This window comes from Copadichromis virginalis, linkage group LG20 (genome assembly GCF_057382275.1).
Source record: "Copadichromis virginalis isolate Kocher_CV1m ecotype Utaka linkage group LG20, C_Virginalis_male_GT1.1, whole genome shotgun sequence".
Lineage (NCBI taxonomy): Eukaryota > Metazoa > Chordata > Actinopteri > Cichliformes > Cichlidae > Copadichromis > Copadichromis virginalis.
In genome coordinates this window covers 16283944-16299880 of record NC_140637.1, presented here as the reverse complement: position 1 = coordinate 16299880, position 15937 = coordinate 16283944, and the positions used below count along the sequence as shown (strand labels likewise).

The 15937-nt window shown below is 45.3% G+C and overlaps 1 protein-coding gene across 7 annotated transcripts in view; it reads left to right on the top strand.

Annotated features, from left to right (window-relative positions):
- myt1a (myelin transcription factor 1a) overlaps positions 1 to 15937 on the top strand; it is a 70070-nt gene that overhangs the window by 16505 nt on the left and 37628 nt on the right. For all 7 annotated transcript variants that reach the window (XM_085443510.1, XM_085443507.1, XM_085443506.1 and 4 more), the window contains 2 exons: positions 5820 to 5968; positions 15312 to 15374. In XM_085443510.1, the coding sequence (XP_085299636.1) occupies positions 5820 to 5968; positions 15312 to 15374 (212 nt within the window). The remainder of the gene's footprint in view (positions 1 to 5819; positions 5969 to 15311; positions 15375 to 15937) is intronic.

The window sequence follows — 15937 nt, the reverse complement described above, 5'->3', positions numbered from 1 at the left end:
ACACGCAGGAAGAACGTCCTGCCGGCCTGGGTCCTTGCTACAGTCACTTCTTTTCAGCCAGTGGAGGTGCTAACCCAGTTGCTGGCTGACCTGGTAGCTGTGCACCGGGAGCAGGCAGTGGTGCATCGCCATCTCCTAGATAAGCTGCGGGATCATTCCAAGCATGGGACAAGTGTAGTCGAATGTCTGGTTGCTTGGGCTGACTTTCACCTGAACATCACGAATAGGCCATAGTGCTGCTGCTCTCTTGCTCTTGACGAAGGCAGTCGCACTTTTTGTCACAGCTGCCGAGGCGAGCCGTGTGGAGTTAGAAGAAGGACCCAAGATGCAGGCAGTGGATAAGATGCCGGTGAGTTTATTTATACAGGGGTGAGAAGGCAAACAGGCAAGAGGGAAGACAAAACTAAAGACCTGAACTGGGAAAGCTAAATGACAAACCTGAGATGATACAAAAGGGGATGAGAGGCAGAGAGACGAGCTGGACACCGAATAACACAGACTGACACGGAGGAACACAGACGAACCGGCAACAGGCAGGAAAACACACAGGGCTTAAATACACACACCAGTAATCAGGGGGTGAGAGACAGGAGGGCAACACAGCTGGGAGGAATCTGGGCTGACGGGACAGGGGAAACGTAACCTGATCACACTCACATACGACACGGACCTTCACAATAAAACAGGAAACTCAGACACATGGAACCAGACAAGACATTGAACTAAACAGACAGATTTACAAACAGATGGGGTGACACCATAGACAGACAGATACAGACGCAGACTCAGAGGCAGACCGAATATAACACAGAACCTAAACAATCATCTAAAAAATGATAACAAACCAAAAGCGCTGGGTCACCGACCCAGGACCATGACAGTACCCCCCCTCAAGGGCTGGCTCCAGACAGCCCAGCAGAAACACAAAAACCGACCAAAACAAAACAGAAAAGGACCCGACCAGGGCGGACGGAGGGGGCCCAGGACGGAGGGACAGAGTCCAAAAAGGCCCAGATGGTCAAGTTCAGGAGGCCGACCATGCGAATGGCAGCGGGGCAGGTCTGGATGCCGGCCACGTGGTAGGCAGTGGCGTGGAAACAGTCCTGGGGGCCGACCGTGCGGACGGCAACAGCGGCGTGGAAACAGTTCTGGGGGCCGACCGTGCGGACGGCAACAGCGGCGTGGAAACAGTTCTGGGGGCCGACCGTGCGGACGGCAACAGCGGCGTGGAAACAAGTCCGGAGGCCGGCCACGCGGAAGGCAGTGGCGGCGTTCAGGAGGGCGTCCACGGTGGCGGAGATGCCCAACAAGCGGCCTGGCAGATGACCGACGATGTGGAGGTGGTAGTAAGGGACCTGAAGGCTGCGTGGCCCCTGCAGCCCCAGGCGAAGCAGAGGCTGGACCAGCAGAGGCTGGACCAGACGAGGCGGAAGCAGAGGCTGGACCAGACGAGGCGGAAGCAGAGGCTGGACCAGACGAGGCGGAAGCAGAGGCTGGACCCGGCGATGCTGATGAGGATGAAGACACGGAGGCTGGACCCGGCGAGGCTGATGAGGATGAAGACACGGAGGCTGGACCCGGCGAGGCTGATGAGGATGAAGACACGGAGGCTGGACCCGGCGAGGCTGATGAGGATGAAGACACGGAGGCTGGACCCGGCGAGGCTGATGAGGATGAAGACACGGAGGCTGGACCAGGCGAGGCTGATGAGGATGAAGACACAGAGGCTGGACCGGGCGAGGCTGAAGCAGAAGCGGAGGCTGGACCGGGCGAAGCAGCTGATGAGGATGCTGAAGCTGAAGCTGAGACTGCAGCGGGCGAGGGTGATGAGACTGCAGCTGGTGATGAGACTGCAGCTGATGGCTGGACGGGGTCCTCGGGCCCCCCAGCTGACGAGGCCGGATGCTGGACGGGCTCCTCGGGCCACCCAGCAAAAACAGTCTCAGAACCAGTGGGCACCGGAGCCCCTGGCACACACAGAACGGAACCAGCAGGTGCGGAGACCCCTGGCAGAGACGGAACAGAACCAGCAGGCACACGGGCCTCTGGCAGGAATGCAACAGAACCAGCAGGCACACGGGCCTCTGGCAGGGACGCAACAGAACCAGCAGGCACACGGGCCTCTGGCAAACATAAAACAGACTGCAGCTGCACTGAGCAGTGACTCAGCTCAGGCAGCGACAGTCCGGTATAGTCCTCAGCTGGCTTCTTAACCTCCAGGGGTCCAGAGTCAGCTGGGGGCTGAAACCCAGCCTCTCGGGAGGCCCTGGAGTGTGTCTCAGTCTCAGAACTGGCCAGCTCTTGAGGAATGTTTCCATTGTTATTGGGTTTGTCTCTCTGCTTAGAGTACGAAGTTGTTGAACTGTCCGTTATGGGTTGGACTGACATGGCTTGCTGTACAGGAGGAGTAGGTGAAGGTGATGGCTGAACAGGTGGTGGAGCAACTGACACAGGATGCAGGGCTGGTGGCTGCTGAACAGGAGGCTGAACTGAGGATAAAGCTAATGATTCTTCTGCCAACCGGGCTACTGACTGGGCCATGGATTGTAACAGGGTTTGTAATAAGTCTGGCTGTGGCTGTAATTGAGCTATGGATTGTGAGGCTGAATGTGGCGGAGGTGGCGACTGGGCTTCTGGCCGGGCGGCTAACTGAGCTTCTGGCCGGGCGGCTAACTGAGCTTCTGGCCGGGCGGCTAACTGAGCTTCTGGCCGGGCGGCTAACTGAGCTTCAGGCCATAAACAGTTTTTGTCCTGTGCCGTACAGAACATCACCCCTGAGTAAACAGTTCAGACCAATAATACTGTCCTGTCCACTCACCACAGCTGCCCGCTCGGAAATCCCCAGGTCCGACTGTGGCGAGGAGCGTCGGCAGCGTGAGCGCCGTTTCCCCCTTGAAGGCTGGGTTGACGGGCCGGGCAGTGAAGCATGAGTTGCAGGGTGGGTGGTAACAGCCGGGGGGTGAAGACGGAGTCCATTCAGAATGAAATTCTGTGCGAGCGGGTGAAGTGAGCTGAGCAGCCAGGGGAGACCAGAAACCAAGCGCTGTAGCCGATTAGCCACGGCTTGGCGAAATTCTCTCCCCTCGTGCTCCAGCCACGCGTTAATTAATTTGTCCACGGAGTAAACAATGTCCTCCCGGAGCTCCTTGGGCGGGTTGAATGCTGCTGGGTCCATAGTGGCCGGTTCGTACTGTCACGGCTGCCGAGGCGAGCCGTGTGGAGTTAGAAGAAGGACCCAAGATGCAGGCAGTGGATAAGATGCCGGTGAGTTTATTTATACAGGGGTGAGAAGGCAAACAGGCAAGAGGGAAGACAAAACTAAAGACCTGAACTGGGAAAGCTAAATGACAAACCTGAGATGATACAAAAGGGGATGAGAGGCAGAGAGACGAGCTGGACACCGAATAACACAGACTGACACGGAGGAACACAGACGAACCGGCAACAGGCAGGAAAACACACAGGGCTTAAATACACACACCAGTAATCAGGGGGTGAGAGACAGGAGGGCAACACAGCTGGGAGGAATCTGGGCTGACGGGACAGGGGAAACGTAACCTGATCACACTCACATACGACACGGACCTTCACAATAAAACAGGAAACTCAGACACATGGAACCAGACAAGACATTGAACTAAACAGACAGATTCACAAACAGATGGGGTGACACCATAGACAGACAGATACAGACGCAGACTCAGAGGCAGACCGAATATAACACAGAACCTAAACAATCATCTAAAAAATGATAACAAACTAAAAGCGCTGGGTCACCGACCCAGGACCGTGACACTTTTCTCCTCTCCTCTCCTCCTCTCCCTTAGCTTCCCTGCTTGGCCTCTTGTGTCCTTGTCTAGTCTTGTGTTTTTTGTATTACTTTTCCCTGGAACAGTCTCTCACAGAGAGGAATTATGGATTTGATCAACTGGTCCCTGAATGCAATTGACACCCTTTTCTCAATGAGAAGTCTGGGCTCGGGTGAGCCTGAGTGTCCTGGAGGTACTTTCCCTGCTGGATACTTGATGGACGGGTGGCATTACTCGAGGGTTGTGTGCCTGGCGGGACTGTCGATCGAAGACGCTGAAGATATCTATCTATTCGGAACCATGATAACAGGGTTCTTGCTGATCGGAGCTGGCTTGGCCCTGGCTTATCGAAGAATTAAGAAAGCGAAACCGGCTGTTCAAACCCCCACAAGGCTGCCCGCTGGGATTGAAACGATGGGACGAGGCGTGAGTTCTCAAAATGGGCTCATTGAGTGCAGCACGGATAAGATCTTGGAGAAGCTTGCAGCTGCCGTGAACACTCAGAATAAGACCTCTGAGCGCAAATTGGATTACACCTTGGAGAAGCACTCAGAATAAGAGTTGTTCGCACTAAAGTAAAAGCCACCATCACTTCATGCGGCTACCACTTCAGCACCAGCTGTGATCTCAAGGCTGGAGCTGAACAAAAACACCCTGATAACAGACGGTGCTTAGACTGTTCCTCCCCTATGCAAGGCCACCTGGGTTGGCTGGAAGACTGTTTACTTAGCCTGGCAGGGCGAAGGACACTGTCTCAGCTGAACTCTGGACACACACACACATACACATACACTGATACACACTCATCCCCCCTCCCTTTCCAAACGCCTTCGATGCTTGTCCCCTCCCGGGGAAGATAGCGGTCGACTGGACCAACGCAGACATACTGCAGGACCGGATGCGCTGTTTACACCGGCTCTCTATTACCCTTTACCCTCCCCTGTTGCTTGTCTCGTGTTTCTATAGTGTATTGATAGTCATGTGCTTTTTGTAGGCGCTGAGGTGTTGTTTTTTTTCTGTTCTCAAACTGATCTCCCTGTTGGAGCTCAGTCTGGGGGGAGTTCTTTTTTCTCCTCGTATTTCTTCATGTTGTGTATTTACCATTGTTATACCTCTCTGACCTGTCTTTCCCATATGATCTTTGTGTAATGTATGTATGGTCGGAAGGGTAAGATGGCGCTGGCATGGCTGGCTGCCTTAACCCAATTTCCCTCGTGATGAACAAAGTATGATCAATCAATCAATCAAATTAAATACAGGTGAAAAAATGCATGGAGTAAAGGCTGCAGTTAGCTCGCACCAGACACATCCCTTAATTCTGGGGACAGATTGGCCAGGGTTTATTAACCTTTTGGGGCAGTATGAGGGATGCATTCACGACCTTTAGCGGTGTGTAGTGTCTGTGCTCACTGGTGATGCGGGTCATCTGATGCTGACTCTGGGGAGGAGGAGATGGCAGGTACTTCACTTGAGGCCCCGCTGCCTCTAGTAATTCACTCCACACACGATTTCCTATTATAACAGTCTTGCGATGACATCCTATGCTCAGCCTTTGACCAAGTGATTAAAATTGATGGATTTATTAAGTGATTCATAACACTCGCACGAAAGAAGAAGCCGTGGAAAATGATTTTCCAGGCGGATTATGTGCGCCGATGGCACATGTCCTGCCTGGAGTGTCCGGAGTTGGTTAACCAGCATCCCAAAAGAGATACTGACTGGCCAGGGGCCTCTGTTCATGTCTTGTACACTAAAAGAACTGCACGAAACATGAATTTTAAATTCTTCTTCAGCCACCCCACCAACCCCTCTGTTGTTTACAGTGCAGGAGGTGCCCCAGGCCTCAACGGGATTCCTCCCTTTCGGTTATTGTTTGGCAGGAAGCCGTGAGAGCATGGAGCAGACTGTCTCCTAAATTGTTTGCACAAATAAAAAAAATTCACATTTGGGAAAAACTGTCTGGCAGCCTGGGTCCTTGCTACAAGCACCTTATGTCTTACCTTGCTTTAGGTGGAGTACACAGCTCCCTCATATACCTCATCTGAAGGTGAGGAAGAGGACCAAGAGAACTTGGAGGACAGGAAATACCCCGGTGAGGTCACCACCACCAGCTTCAAGGTCAAGTTTCAGCCCAAAGACAGCAAAAAAGAGCTTCTTGTGTAAGTCTTTAATATTTTTTACAAACCTTGTGTGATGAAAACCAGCTGTACAATTAAGAGCAACAAACCCAGTTGCAAAGATTTTTTTTAAATGAATGGCAGTTTGTAAATTGGTCTGTAATGATCTAAAGCAGTGGAATCTCAAGAGGGGTTTATAGGAAATTATAGCTAAATGTTTAATACATTTAAGAGGGATTATGTCAGTAGGGCAGGAAGACGTGTGCATGTGAGAAATTATATCAATGAAATATGTCATGCAAATTAGTGCTCGCAAAGAAATTTTGAAATTTGGGTTGTGGGGGTTCAATTGGGACAGATGGAAAACTTTGTGTATCCTCATATTAAATAAGAAGTGTAAAACTACTGACAAAGGATTATTCAAGGCCTCAGTTTCAAAGGGTTAATAAGCAACTGTAATATTTTTTTGGGTTCTGTTCTGAGTGGAACATCTTTTGTGGAAAAACAAACTTTCTGACCAGGTCAGTAGGCTGGTCAGAAACCTGGCGTCAGCAAGTCAGCAATGTGCGTATTTTGGTTCATTGTCCTGCGGAGAGCAGCCTAAGTGGCCTTCCAGGTGCCAACAGCTAACCAGATGCTGCTGCACAGAAGAGACAGAACTCTCAGCTTCAGTTGGTGGAAACAGAGGAGGTTGATAGATGTTAAATGTAGAGACACCATAGCCAAAGACGTCACGGTACTGTGTTGTTGATCCAGGATAGCTGCTTGCTCCAGGTGGACAGTGCTTCTAACTCCTGGTTGGCTCGTTTGGTTTTCCTGTTAATGTGCAGATAGACGCCAGAGGAAAGACTAACCTTGGCACCGACAATGGCATAGAACTCTCTCCAAATGCAGGATGTAAACTGGGGTCCCCGATCGAATGTGATGTGTTGAAAGAACCCACAAACTTTTCTCAGTGAGTTGCTAATAATAGACAGCAATGAAGTGATTGTGAAAGTTCCAAACAGGACAGAAGGAGGCAAGATCTCTAACGAGGATGATGAGGGTTTCATCTTTCCCATTACTGTAACTAAGTCATTCACTTTTATTGGAGAGAAGGAGATACATGACTCAGGACACTGGTGATCATCTTCATAATGGGAGGAACATAAAGATAATTTCATCTTATCTACAAAGTCACTGATAAATATATAACGCTCTGTTAAAATAGCCTCTTTCACTGTCTCATTGTTTGATAAACAAACAAACCCGTGGTCTTTCATAGCTGCTCTGCTTTTCAACAGGCATGCTGAAGACCACAAGTTCTATTATTTAGCCAGGGTGAGCAAGAAACAAGCGACAGAAGGTTTCTGTCTCTTGTTTGTCACTTTCTGTCACCTTATGGAGCAGGTCATCTACCAAGCAGAATATGGGTGGGTCAGTATCCTCAAGTACTGAACTCAAGTTCCTCCCAATGCTCCTGACTCACAACTGGAGGGTGTGTGTGAATGTTAGAGCGGGCACCAAGGTTTGAACATGTGTGTGGCTGGGTGAATGAAGCTTGTAGTAAAAAGCACAAAAGAGTACTCAGAGTAGACAAGTGTTAGGGGGGAATTCAAGATGGCGCCGTAGAGTAGACATTGTGGCTGAGTGAGCTCCAGTGGTATTTGTTAATATTTATCTCATATCTTTATATTTGAACGGCGTCAAGTACAGAATTTCCAAAGGGGAGTGTTTTGACATGAACCTGAACAGTTACTTCCTAAAAATCTCGGACAGAAGTACAAAAAAATCATTGAGGAAAACTCCCAGTTATGCTGAAAACAAAGAGGAGCTAGGCACCATACCGGAGATACTGAGCATGTCTGCTAGTCCCGGCTCTATGGAACCAAGTATTGTTCACGCTTTGGATAGAATAACTGATAATCTTACTAAAGTAATTGACTCCAAGATTTCTACTGTTCTCGAAGCTATTAAAAAACAGACCTCACAGCTGCAGGCGATCGCCACCAGAATGAATGAGGCGGAGAAATGGATTGCTAATGTGGAGGACACGGCGACATTATCAGAGGCTAAGCTGGCACAACTCGAGAAACAAATACATGAGATGCTAGAACATAAAGATGAACTTGACAACCGAGGTCGCAGGTGCAACGTACGTATAGTCGGCTTACCTGAAGGCACGGAGGGCCCAGATCCAGTTAAGTTCCTTGAAAAGTGGATCCCGGAGTACCTCCAGATGGACACAAAGGCAGGGAGGCTGAAACTTGACCGAGCACACCGATCCTCAGCACCGAAGCCCGGCGTTGATCAACATCCCAGGCCACTTATAATGAAGTTTCACAACTATGCAGATAAACAACGCGTGATGGAGGCGGCTCGTCGGCTCGGACCCCACCGATCTAACAAGGACAGCCCCACATGTAAGGAATCTAGGATTTCCTTCTTTAATGATTAGCTGAGGTCGTTCGAAGACGGAAACCTTTCGATGATGTAAAGGTGCGGCTGAGGAAGATGAATGTGGACTATGCATTACTATACCCAGCTACCTTGAGAGTAATGGTGAACGGGACTCAGAGGAGATTTAACACCCCGAAGGAGGCCGTTTCGCTGCTTCATTCACTTGAACAGAGGCAGGAAGACACTACTCGTCAGTAACTTGTCTATCAGTAGGTGACTTAAATAATATGGCAAGTAATCAGCTGCATTTGTGTACATGGAATGTAAGAGTGGTCCATAATCGTATTAAAAGGAGAAAAATACTCACCTTTCTGAAAAAAGAACACATTGATATTGTACTTTTGCAAGAAACACATTTATATGATGTAGAACACCTTAAATTACCGCAAGGTGGAATTGGACAGGTATTTTTCTCGTCATTTACCTCAAGAAGTAGAGGGGTGCAATCCTTGTGAGGAAAAGCCCCCTTTTTTCAAATACAGAGTGTGTCAAGGACAGGCATGGAAGGTATGTTATAGTCAAGGGAATATTATTGGGTATGGTTGTTTCTATATTGAATGTTTACTACCATCCTGCTCATTCGTCTGATTTTATGACCACAGTATTTACAGACTTCGCTGAGATTAACTCTGACATTTCTATAGTGTGGGGAGATTTCAATTGTATACTGAATCCTGTTATTGACAGGCTCCCCCACAAGCCTTTGCCTCTCTCACCACAAGCTAAGGCACTTAATTCTATCTGTGAAGATTTGAGATTTGTAGATGTATGGAGAATAAAACTAGGATTGATTTTTTTTTTTTTTTTTTTACCAGGGCTATTGTTGCACTTAGTCTTATCGTGTGAAATTAGTAGTATTCTAATCTCAGGCCATGCCAATGTAATGCTGGATCTCTCAAAGATATGGTAAACAGAGGAAAATACTGGAGGTTAAATACAACTATTCTAAAGGACCATACATTTATATCTTACTTCAACACTGAGTTTAGATATTTTTTGTACATCAACCGGCAGTCAACAAATGACTCTGCCCTACTGTGGGAAACTATTAAATTATACCAATAAGCGGCAGCAGAAATTGAGGAAGCAGAATCAGTTAATGACAGAATTTAAAACAAAAGAAAGTACTTATGCTGATTCCCCAACTCCTGCCTTACTGCAAGAGATATCTGCTGTCAGATCAACTTTAGATAGCCTTTTTACACAAGATTAAGAACTTAACCTTAAGTTTACTACAGGGAGTGCAGAATTATTAGGCAAGTTGTATTTTTGAGGAATAATTTTATTATTGAACAACAACCATGTTCTCAATGAACCCAAAAAACTCATTAATATCAAAGCTGAATGTTTTTGGAAGTAGTTTTTAGTTTGTTTTTAGTTTTAGCTATTTTAGGGGGGTATCTGTGTGTGCAGGTGACTATTACTGTGCATAATTATTAGGCAACTTAACAAAAAACAAATATATACCCATTTCAATTATTTATTTTTACCAGTGAAACCAATATAACATCTCCACATTCACAAATATACATTTCTGACATTCAAAAACAAAAGAAAAACAAATCAGCGACCAATATAGCTACCTTTCTTTGCAAGGACACTCAAAAGCCTGCCATCCATGGATTCTGTCAGTGTTTTGATCTGTTCACCATCAACATTGCGTGCAGCAGCAACCACAGCCTCCCAGACACTGTTCAGAGAGGTGTACTGTTTTCCCTCCTTGTAAATCTCACGTTTGATGATGGACCACAGGTTCTCAATGGGGTTCAGATCAGGTGAACAAGGTGGCCGTGTCATTAGTTTTTCTTCTTTTATACCCTTTCTTGCCAGCCACGCTGTGGAGTACTTGGATGCGTGTGATGGACCATTGTCCTGCATGAAAATCACGTTTTTCTTGAAGGATGCAGACTTCTTCCTGTACCACTGCTTGAAGAAGGTGTCTTCCAGAAACTGGCAGTAGGACTGGGAGTTGAGCTTGACTCCATCCTCAACCCGAAAAGGCCCCACAAGCTCATCTTTGATGAAACCAGCCCAAACCAGTACTCCACCTCCACCTTGCTGGCGTCTGAGTCGGACTGGAGCTCTCTGCCCTTTACCAATCCAGCCACAGGCCCATCCATCTGGCCCATCAAGACTCACTCTCATTTCATCAGTCCATAAAACCTTAGAAAAACCAGTCTTGAGATATTTCTTGGCCCAGTCTTGACGTTTCAGCTTGCGTATCTTGTTCAGTGGTGGTCGTCTTTCAGCCTTTCTTACCTTGGCCATGTCTCTGAGTATTGCACACCTTGTGCTCTTGGGCACTCCAGTGATGTTGCAGCTCTGAAATATGGCCAAACTGGTGGCAAGTGGCATCTTGGCAGCTGCACGCTTGACTTTTCTCAGTTCATGGGCAGTTATTTTGCACCTTGGTTTTTCCACACGCTTCTTGCGACCCTGTTGACTATTTTGAATGAAACGCTTGATTGTTCGATGATCACGCTTCAGAAGCTTTGCAATTTTGAGACTGCTGCATCCCTCTGCAAGATATCTCACTATTTTTGACTTTTCTGAGCCTGTCAAGTCCTTCTTTTGACCCATTTTGCCAAAGGAAAGGACGTTGCCTAATAATTAAGCACACCTGATATAGGGTGTTGATGTCATTAGACCACACCCCTTCTCATTACAGAGATGCACATCACCTAATATGCTTAATTGGTAGTAGGCTTTCAAGCCTATACAGCTTGGAGTAAGACAACATGCATGAAGAGGATGATGTGGACAAAATACTCATTTGCCTAATAATTCTGCACTCCCTGTAGACAAAGATTTTATGAACATGGAAACAAACCCGGAAAATACTTGGCATATCTTACCAAGAAAAGATCCGAAACACAAGTTATTACAGTTATTTGTGATGCTCAGAATGAGCGTGTATATGATAGTAAAACCATAAATAACATCTTCAAAGAATTTTATTGTAGACTATATACATCTGAACAACCAGTTGACGCACTGGAATTAATGGAGGATTTCTTCTCCAGGCTCAATCTGCCTACCATAGCAACAAAACAACAGACCACCTTCAATGCTCCCATTTCTAGAGGGGAAGTACTAAACGCTATAAAAACTTTAAAGAACGGAAAAGCCCCAGGACCTGATGGTTTTAGTAGAGAATTTTATAAAGAATTCAGTGAGCTGTTAATAGACCCATTACTTAATATGTTTAGATATTCGTTCTTGCGTAATAGATTACCTCAGACTGTAAGGGAACCTAATATCTCTCTTATTTTGAAGAAGGGGAAGTGTGCAGAGTCTTGTTCCTCTTATAGACCGATAGCTCTTCTAAATGTGGACCAGAAGATACTTTCTAAAATATTAGCTACTCGACTCGAAACTCTCCTGCCTCTAATTATTAAAGAAGAGCAAACAGGCTTTATAAAAGGCCGTAATTCCCGTAACAATGTCAGGCCCCTTCTCAGTCTGATTCAGGCTGCTCAGCAAAGGAACATGGGCGGTTTGGTGCTTTCTCTGGATGCAAGACATCAGTACCGGCTTTACTTAACATTATTATCTTGGGGGTAACTGTGACCGAGGACCTGTCCTGGGGCAACCATATCACCTCAGTTGCATGGAAAGCCCAACAGCGCCTCTACTACCTGAGGAGACTGCGGAGCGCACACATTCCCAGATCTCTGATCTTGAACTTCTACAACTGTGCCATCAGCAGTGTTCTGACGTATGGATTTCTAGTGTGGTTCCCCAGCTGCACCAAGGCCGATCAGCAAGCACTCCAGCAGGTGGTGAAAGAAGCTGGCAGAATTATTGGAATAAGTCTGCCAGAGATTAGTAATATCTTCCCCACTCGCTGTCTGAGACGGGTGCACAGTATTCTGCGGGACCAACATCACCCTGCGCGCCACCTTTTCCATCTGCTGCCCTCAGGGAGAAGGTACAGGTCTATACAGGCCAGAACATCCAGACTGGCCAACAGCCTGTATCCACAGGCTGTGAGGCTCCTGAACTCTCTGCCCCCCTCTCACGGACAATAACCATATCCAACTTCTTAATAGCACTGAACTTACTTGTCAGGTTCTCATGTTTACTTGTCATGTTCTCATGTTGTTGCTAAGGATTGTCTTATTGCACTGGAGTCACACTGGGTTAAATATTTACACTTGGGTTTTAAGGGGTATTTATTATTTTCTTCATTATTTTATTTACGGGTTGTACGGAAGCCCCAAATGCAATTTCATTGTTCTCTGACAATGACAATAAATAAATAAATAAATAAATAAATAAATAAATAAATATTGATACATTTAGTCAGTTTTCTGGTTATAAAGTAAATTTGACTAAGTCGGAGGCTATGCCAACTGGGAGCCTTAATTCAGTGCCAACTGGACTGTTTTCTTTCCTCTTCATGAGGTCCCCCACAGATTTTGTATACTATTTATAACTCCAAAATTTAAACAAATGTATAAAGCAAATTTTGCCCCTCTGTTCAAGAAGGTAAAGCAGGATTTGGAGAGATGGAATTCCCTACCTGTTTCCTGGCTAGAACGTATACCAATGGTTAAGATGAATATTTTGCCTCAACTGTTATATCCTGTTCAAATTATTCCAGTTATAATTTCAAATAGGGTGATGAAGGATCTGAATAGCTGGCTAAGCTCTTTTATATGGAGCAAACGCAGACCAAAACTTAAGATGGCCACACTACAGCTCCCAGGTTCAGTAGGGGGTTTAGATTTACCAAATATTAGAACTGGGGTGGGCAATTCCAGGCCCCGAGGGCCGGTGTCCTGCAGGTTTTAGATCTCACCTTGGGTCAACACACCTGAATCACATGATTAGTTCGTTACCAGGCCTCTGGAGAACTTCAGGACATGTTGAGGAGCTAATTTAGCCATTGAAATCAGCTGTGTTGGTTCAAGGACACATCTAAAACCTGCAGGGACACCGGCCCTCGAGGCCTGGAGTTGCCCACCCCTGTATTAGTACATATCAATTGAGTACTCACATGTGCTATATTCATGACTGGGTCACAAATAATTCACACTCTATCTGGTTGGGGATTGAAACCTCTCTTTCAAAGTATCCATTAAGGGACTAACTGTCCCTTAATAACTGTTCTTTAAGAACTTTAAAGATATTAGATCGGGCTGTGATAATCCAATCACACTTAATACACTTAAGGCCTGACGGTCAGTATGTCGAATTGAGGGAAGGTTGAAGTTAACATCTATGTTCACCCCTATTGTGAATAATCTTCACTTTCAACCGGGGATGTTTGATATAGGTTTTAAGGAATGGAAGAACAAAGGAGTTCACAGACTGAGGGACTTATTCTCCGACAATGTGGTTATGCCATTTGACCAAATGGTTGAGAAATATTCTCTCCCCAAACATGACTTTTTCCATTATTTACAGATAAGGCATTATATCTTGCACAGTACTAACTTCAGTGAGAGTCATGAAGTCTCTCATGTTAAGAAATTATTATTTTTAACAGATAAAGAGGTACCTGTGAAGATATTTTCTACGGCTTTATATTCTGTACCTTCAGTGATGTCACAGAGGCTTAAAGGCACACGGGAAAAGGAGTTAGGTATAATAATTGATAATGAATAGTGGAAACATGTCTGGAGTTATGCCAAATCAATCTCAGTTTGTAATCGTACCAAAACAATACAGTTAAAAATCATACACAGAATGCATATATCCATATTTCGCAGACATAATAATAATGGATACTTTATTGATCCCCATGGGGAAATTACTTGTTTTTCTCTGCATTTGACCCATTCACTCAGTGAAGCAGTGGGCAGCCCACTAAGCAGGCGCCCGGGGAGCAGTGTGTAGGGACGGTACCTTGCTCAGGGGTACCTCAGGGTAGCCGTTAAGTGGATTCGAACCGCCGACCTTCCGATCATGGGGCGACCACTTTACCTACTGAGCTATCCCTGCCCCTAAACATCAATATAATCCTACCCTTTCACCCATGTGCATCAAATGCAAGACAGAAATTGGTACCCTAACTCACAGCTTCTGTTCATGTTTGAAATTGCAAGAATATTGGTCTAATGTGTTATCTGAAATGGAGAAGATTTTGGGTTGTAAATTGGAGATGGACCCTTTGTCTCTCATACTGAGTCTCCCCAGCCGGCGGTTAATATCCAAGAATAATAGGAGGTTGTATTGTATTCTCACCTATGCGGTGAGGAATATACTACTCCAATGGATTAATGAAAAAGCACCAACTATTAAAGGTTGGAAAAGAGTAGTGTTGGATCTAGTGCCATTGGAATATCTTACATGTGTACTGCACTCAAAAACAGACCAATTCTTCAAGGTGTAGGAACCATACTTGAATTATGTGGAACCTGATGTCTCTAGTATTATGTTACAAGGATTCTCTTGAGTGTTCAAACTGCAATGTACTACTGGGACCACAGGTATTGTACTGTATTATATTCTTTATTTACTTTTTAGATGGATCTGAGCTGGTGTTTTGTTTTGTGTTTAGTTCTCAGTCTGTTTGTTTGTTTTTGTTTTTGCTTTGTTTTGGGGGTTGTTATTGCTTTGTGGGGTGTTTTTTTGGGGGGGGGGGGGTTGCTTGGGGGGGGGGGGGGTTTATGGCTCTGAACTGTACACATTATTATGTTATGTAATTATGTACTATTTGTGAAAATGGAAAAAAAAACCAAAAAAAAAAAAATATATATATATATATATATAAAGAAAAGTGTTATAGTTAAGTACCAGTCGATTTTTGTTGCTTGCTTTATTGCATATGTAATTATGAGTTTCTCTTTTAGAGAGGGAGAGTATTTAAATGAAATGAAATGAAAACATGGGAGCAAAAGACAATGCAAGACACAGGATATGTGCACAAGAAAGCTTTTGTTTTCTGAAAAGTCTGTAGAAGCACTACACTGATCTGTGAATGTGTTCTTGACCCTAGGTGTCCTACTCCAGGCTGTGATGGCAGTGGACACATTACTGGCAATTACGCATCACATCGGAGGTAAGACCTCAAATCTAGCTTAGAAGTAATGTCCAGTGTTTGCTTCTGCTGTTTTCAAAGTGTGATTATAGCAAAAAAAAAACCTTTCATTTTGGCCTGTAAAAAAAAGAAAGAAAAATCTCATTAGCCTGTCTTTACTAAGTCTGTCAGACAGCAGTCAGAACACTGTTCACCATTACTGACACACAGTTTGGTCAAGTTACTTGAAAATAGTAATTAGTTACTAATTACTTCTCCATGAAAGTAATCCCATTACTTTACTGATTACTTATTTTCAACAGTAATTATATACTTTATTATTTTATTACTTAGTTTAAAAACATGATACACAATCTGAATAGGTAATAAAGCAATAGACCTTTCAGCCCATTTTTCTGCATAATCCATCATATAAAATTGAATCAAATGGAAAAGCCTCTTTTTAAAAATTGTTTTATTAGTTTTAATCTTTTAACTTTATGCACATTGCATCGAGCAAACATTTTATTATATGTAACTGTCTTTGACTTGAAGAAAATTGTTTAACAGTTAAACCTGTTTTCTGCATATTCAGCATATAAAAT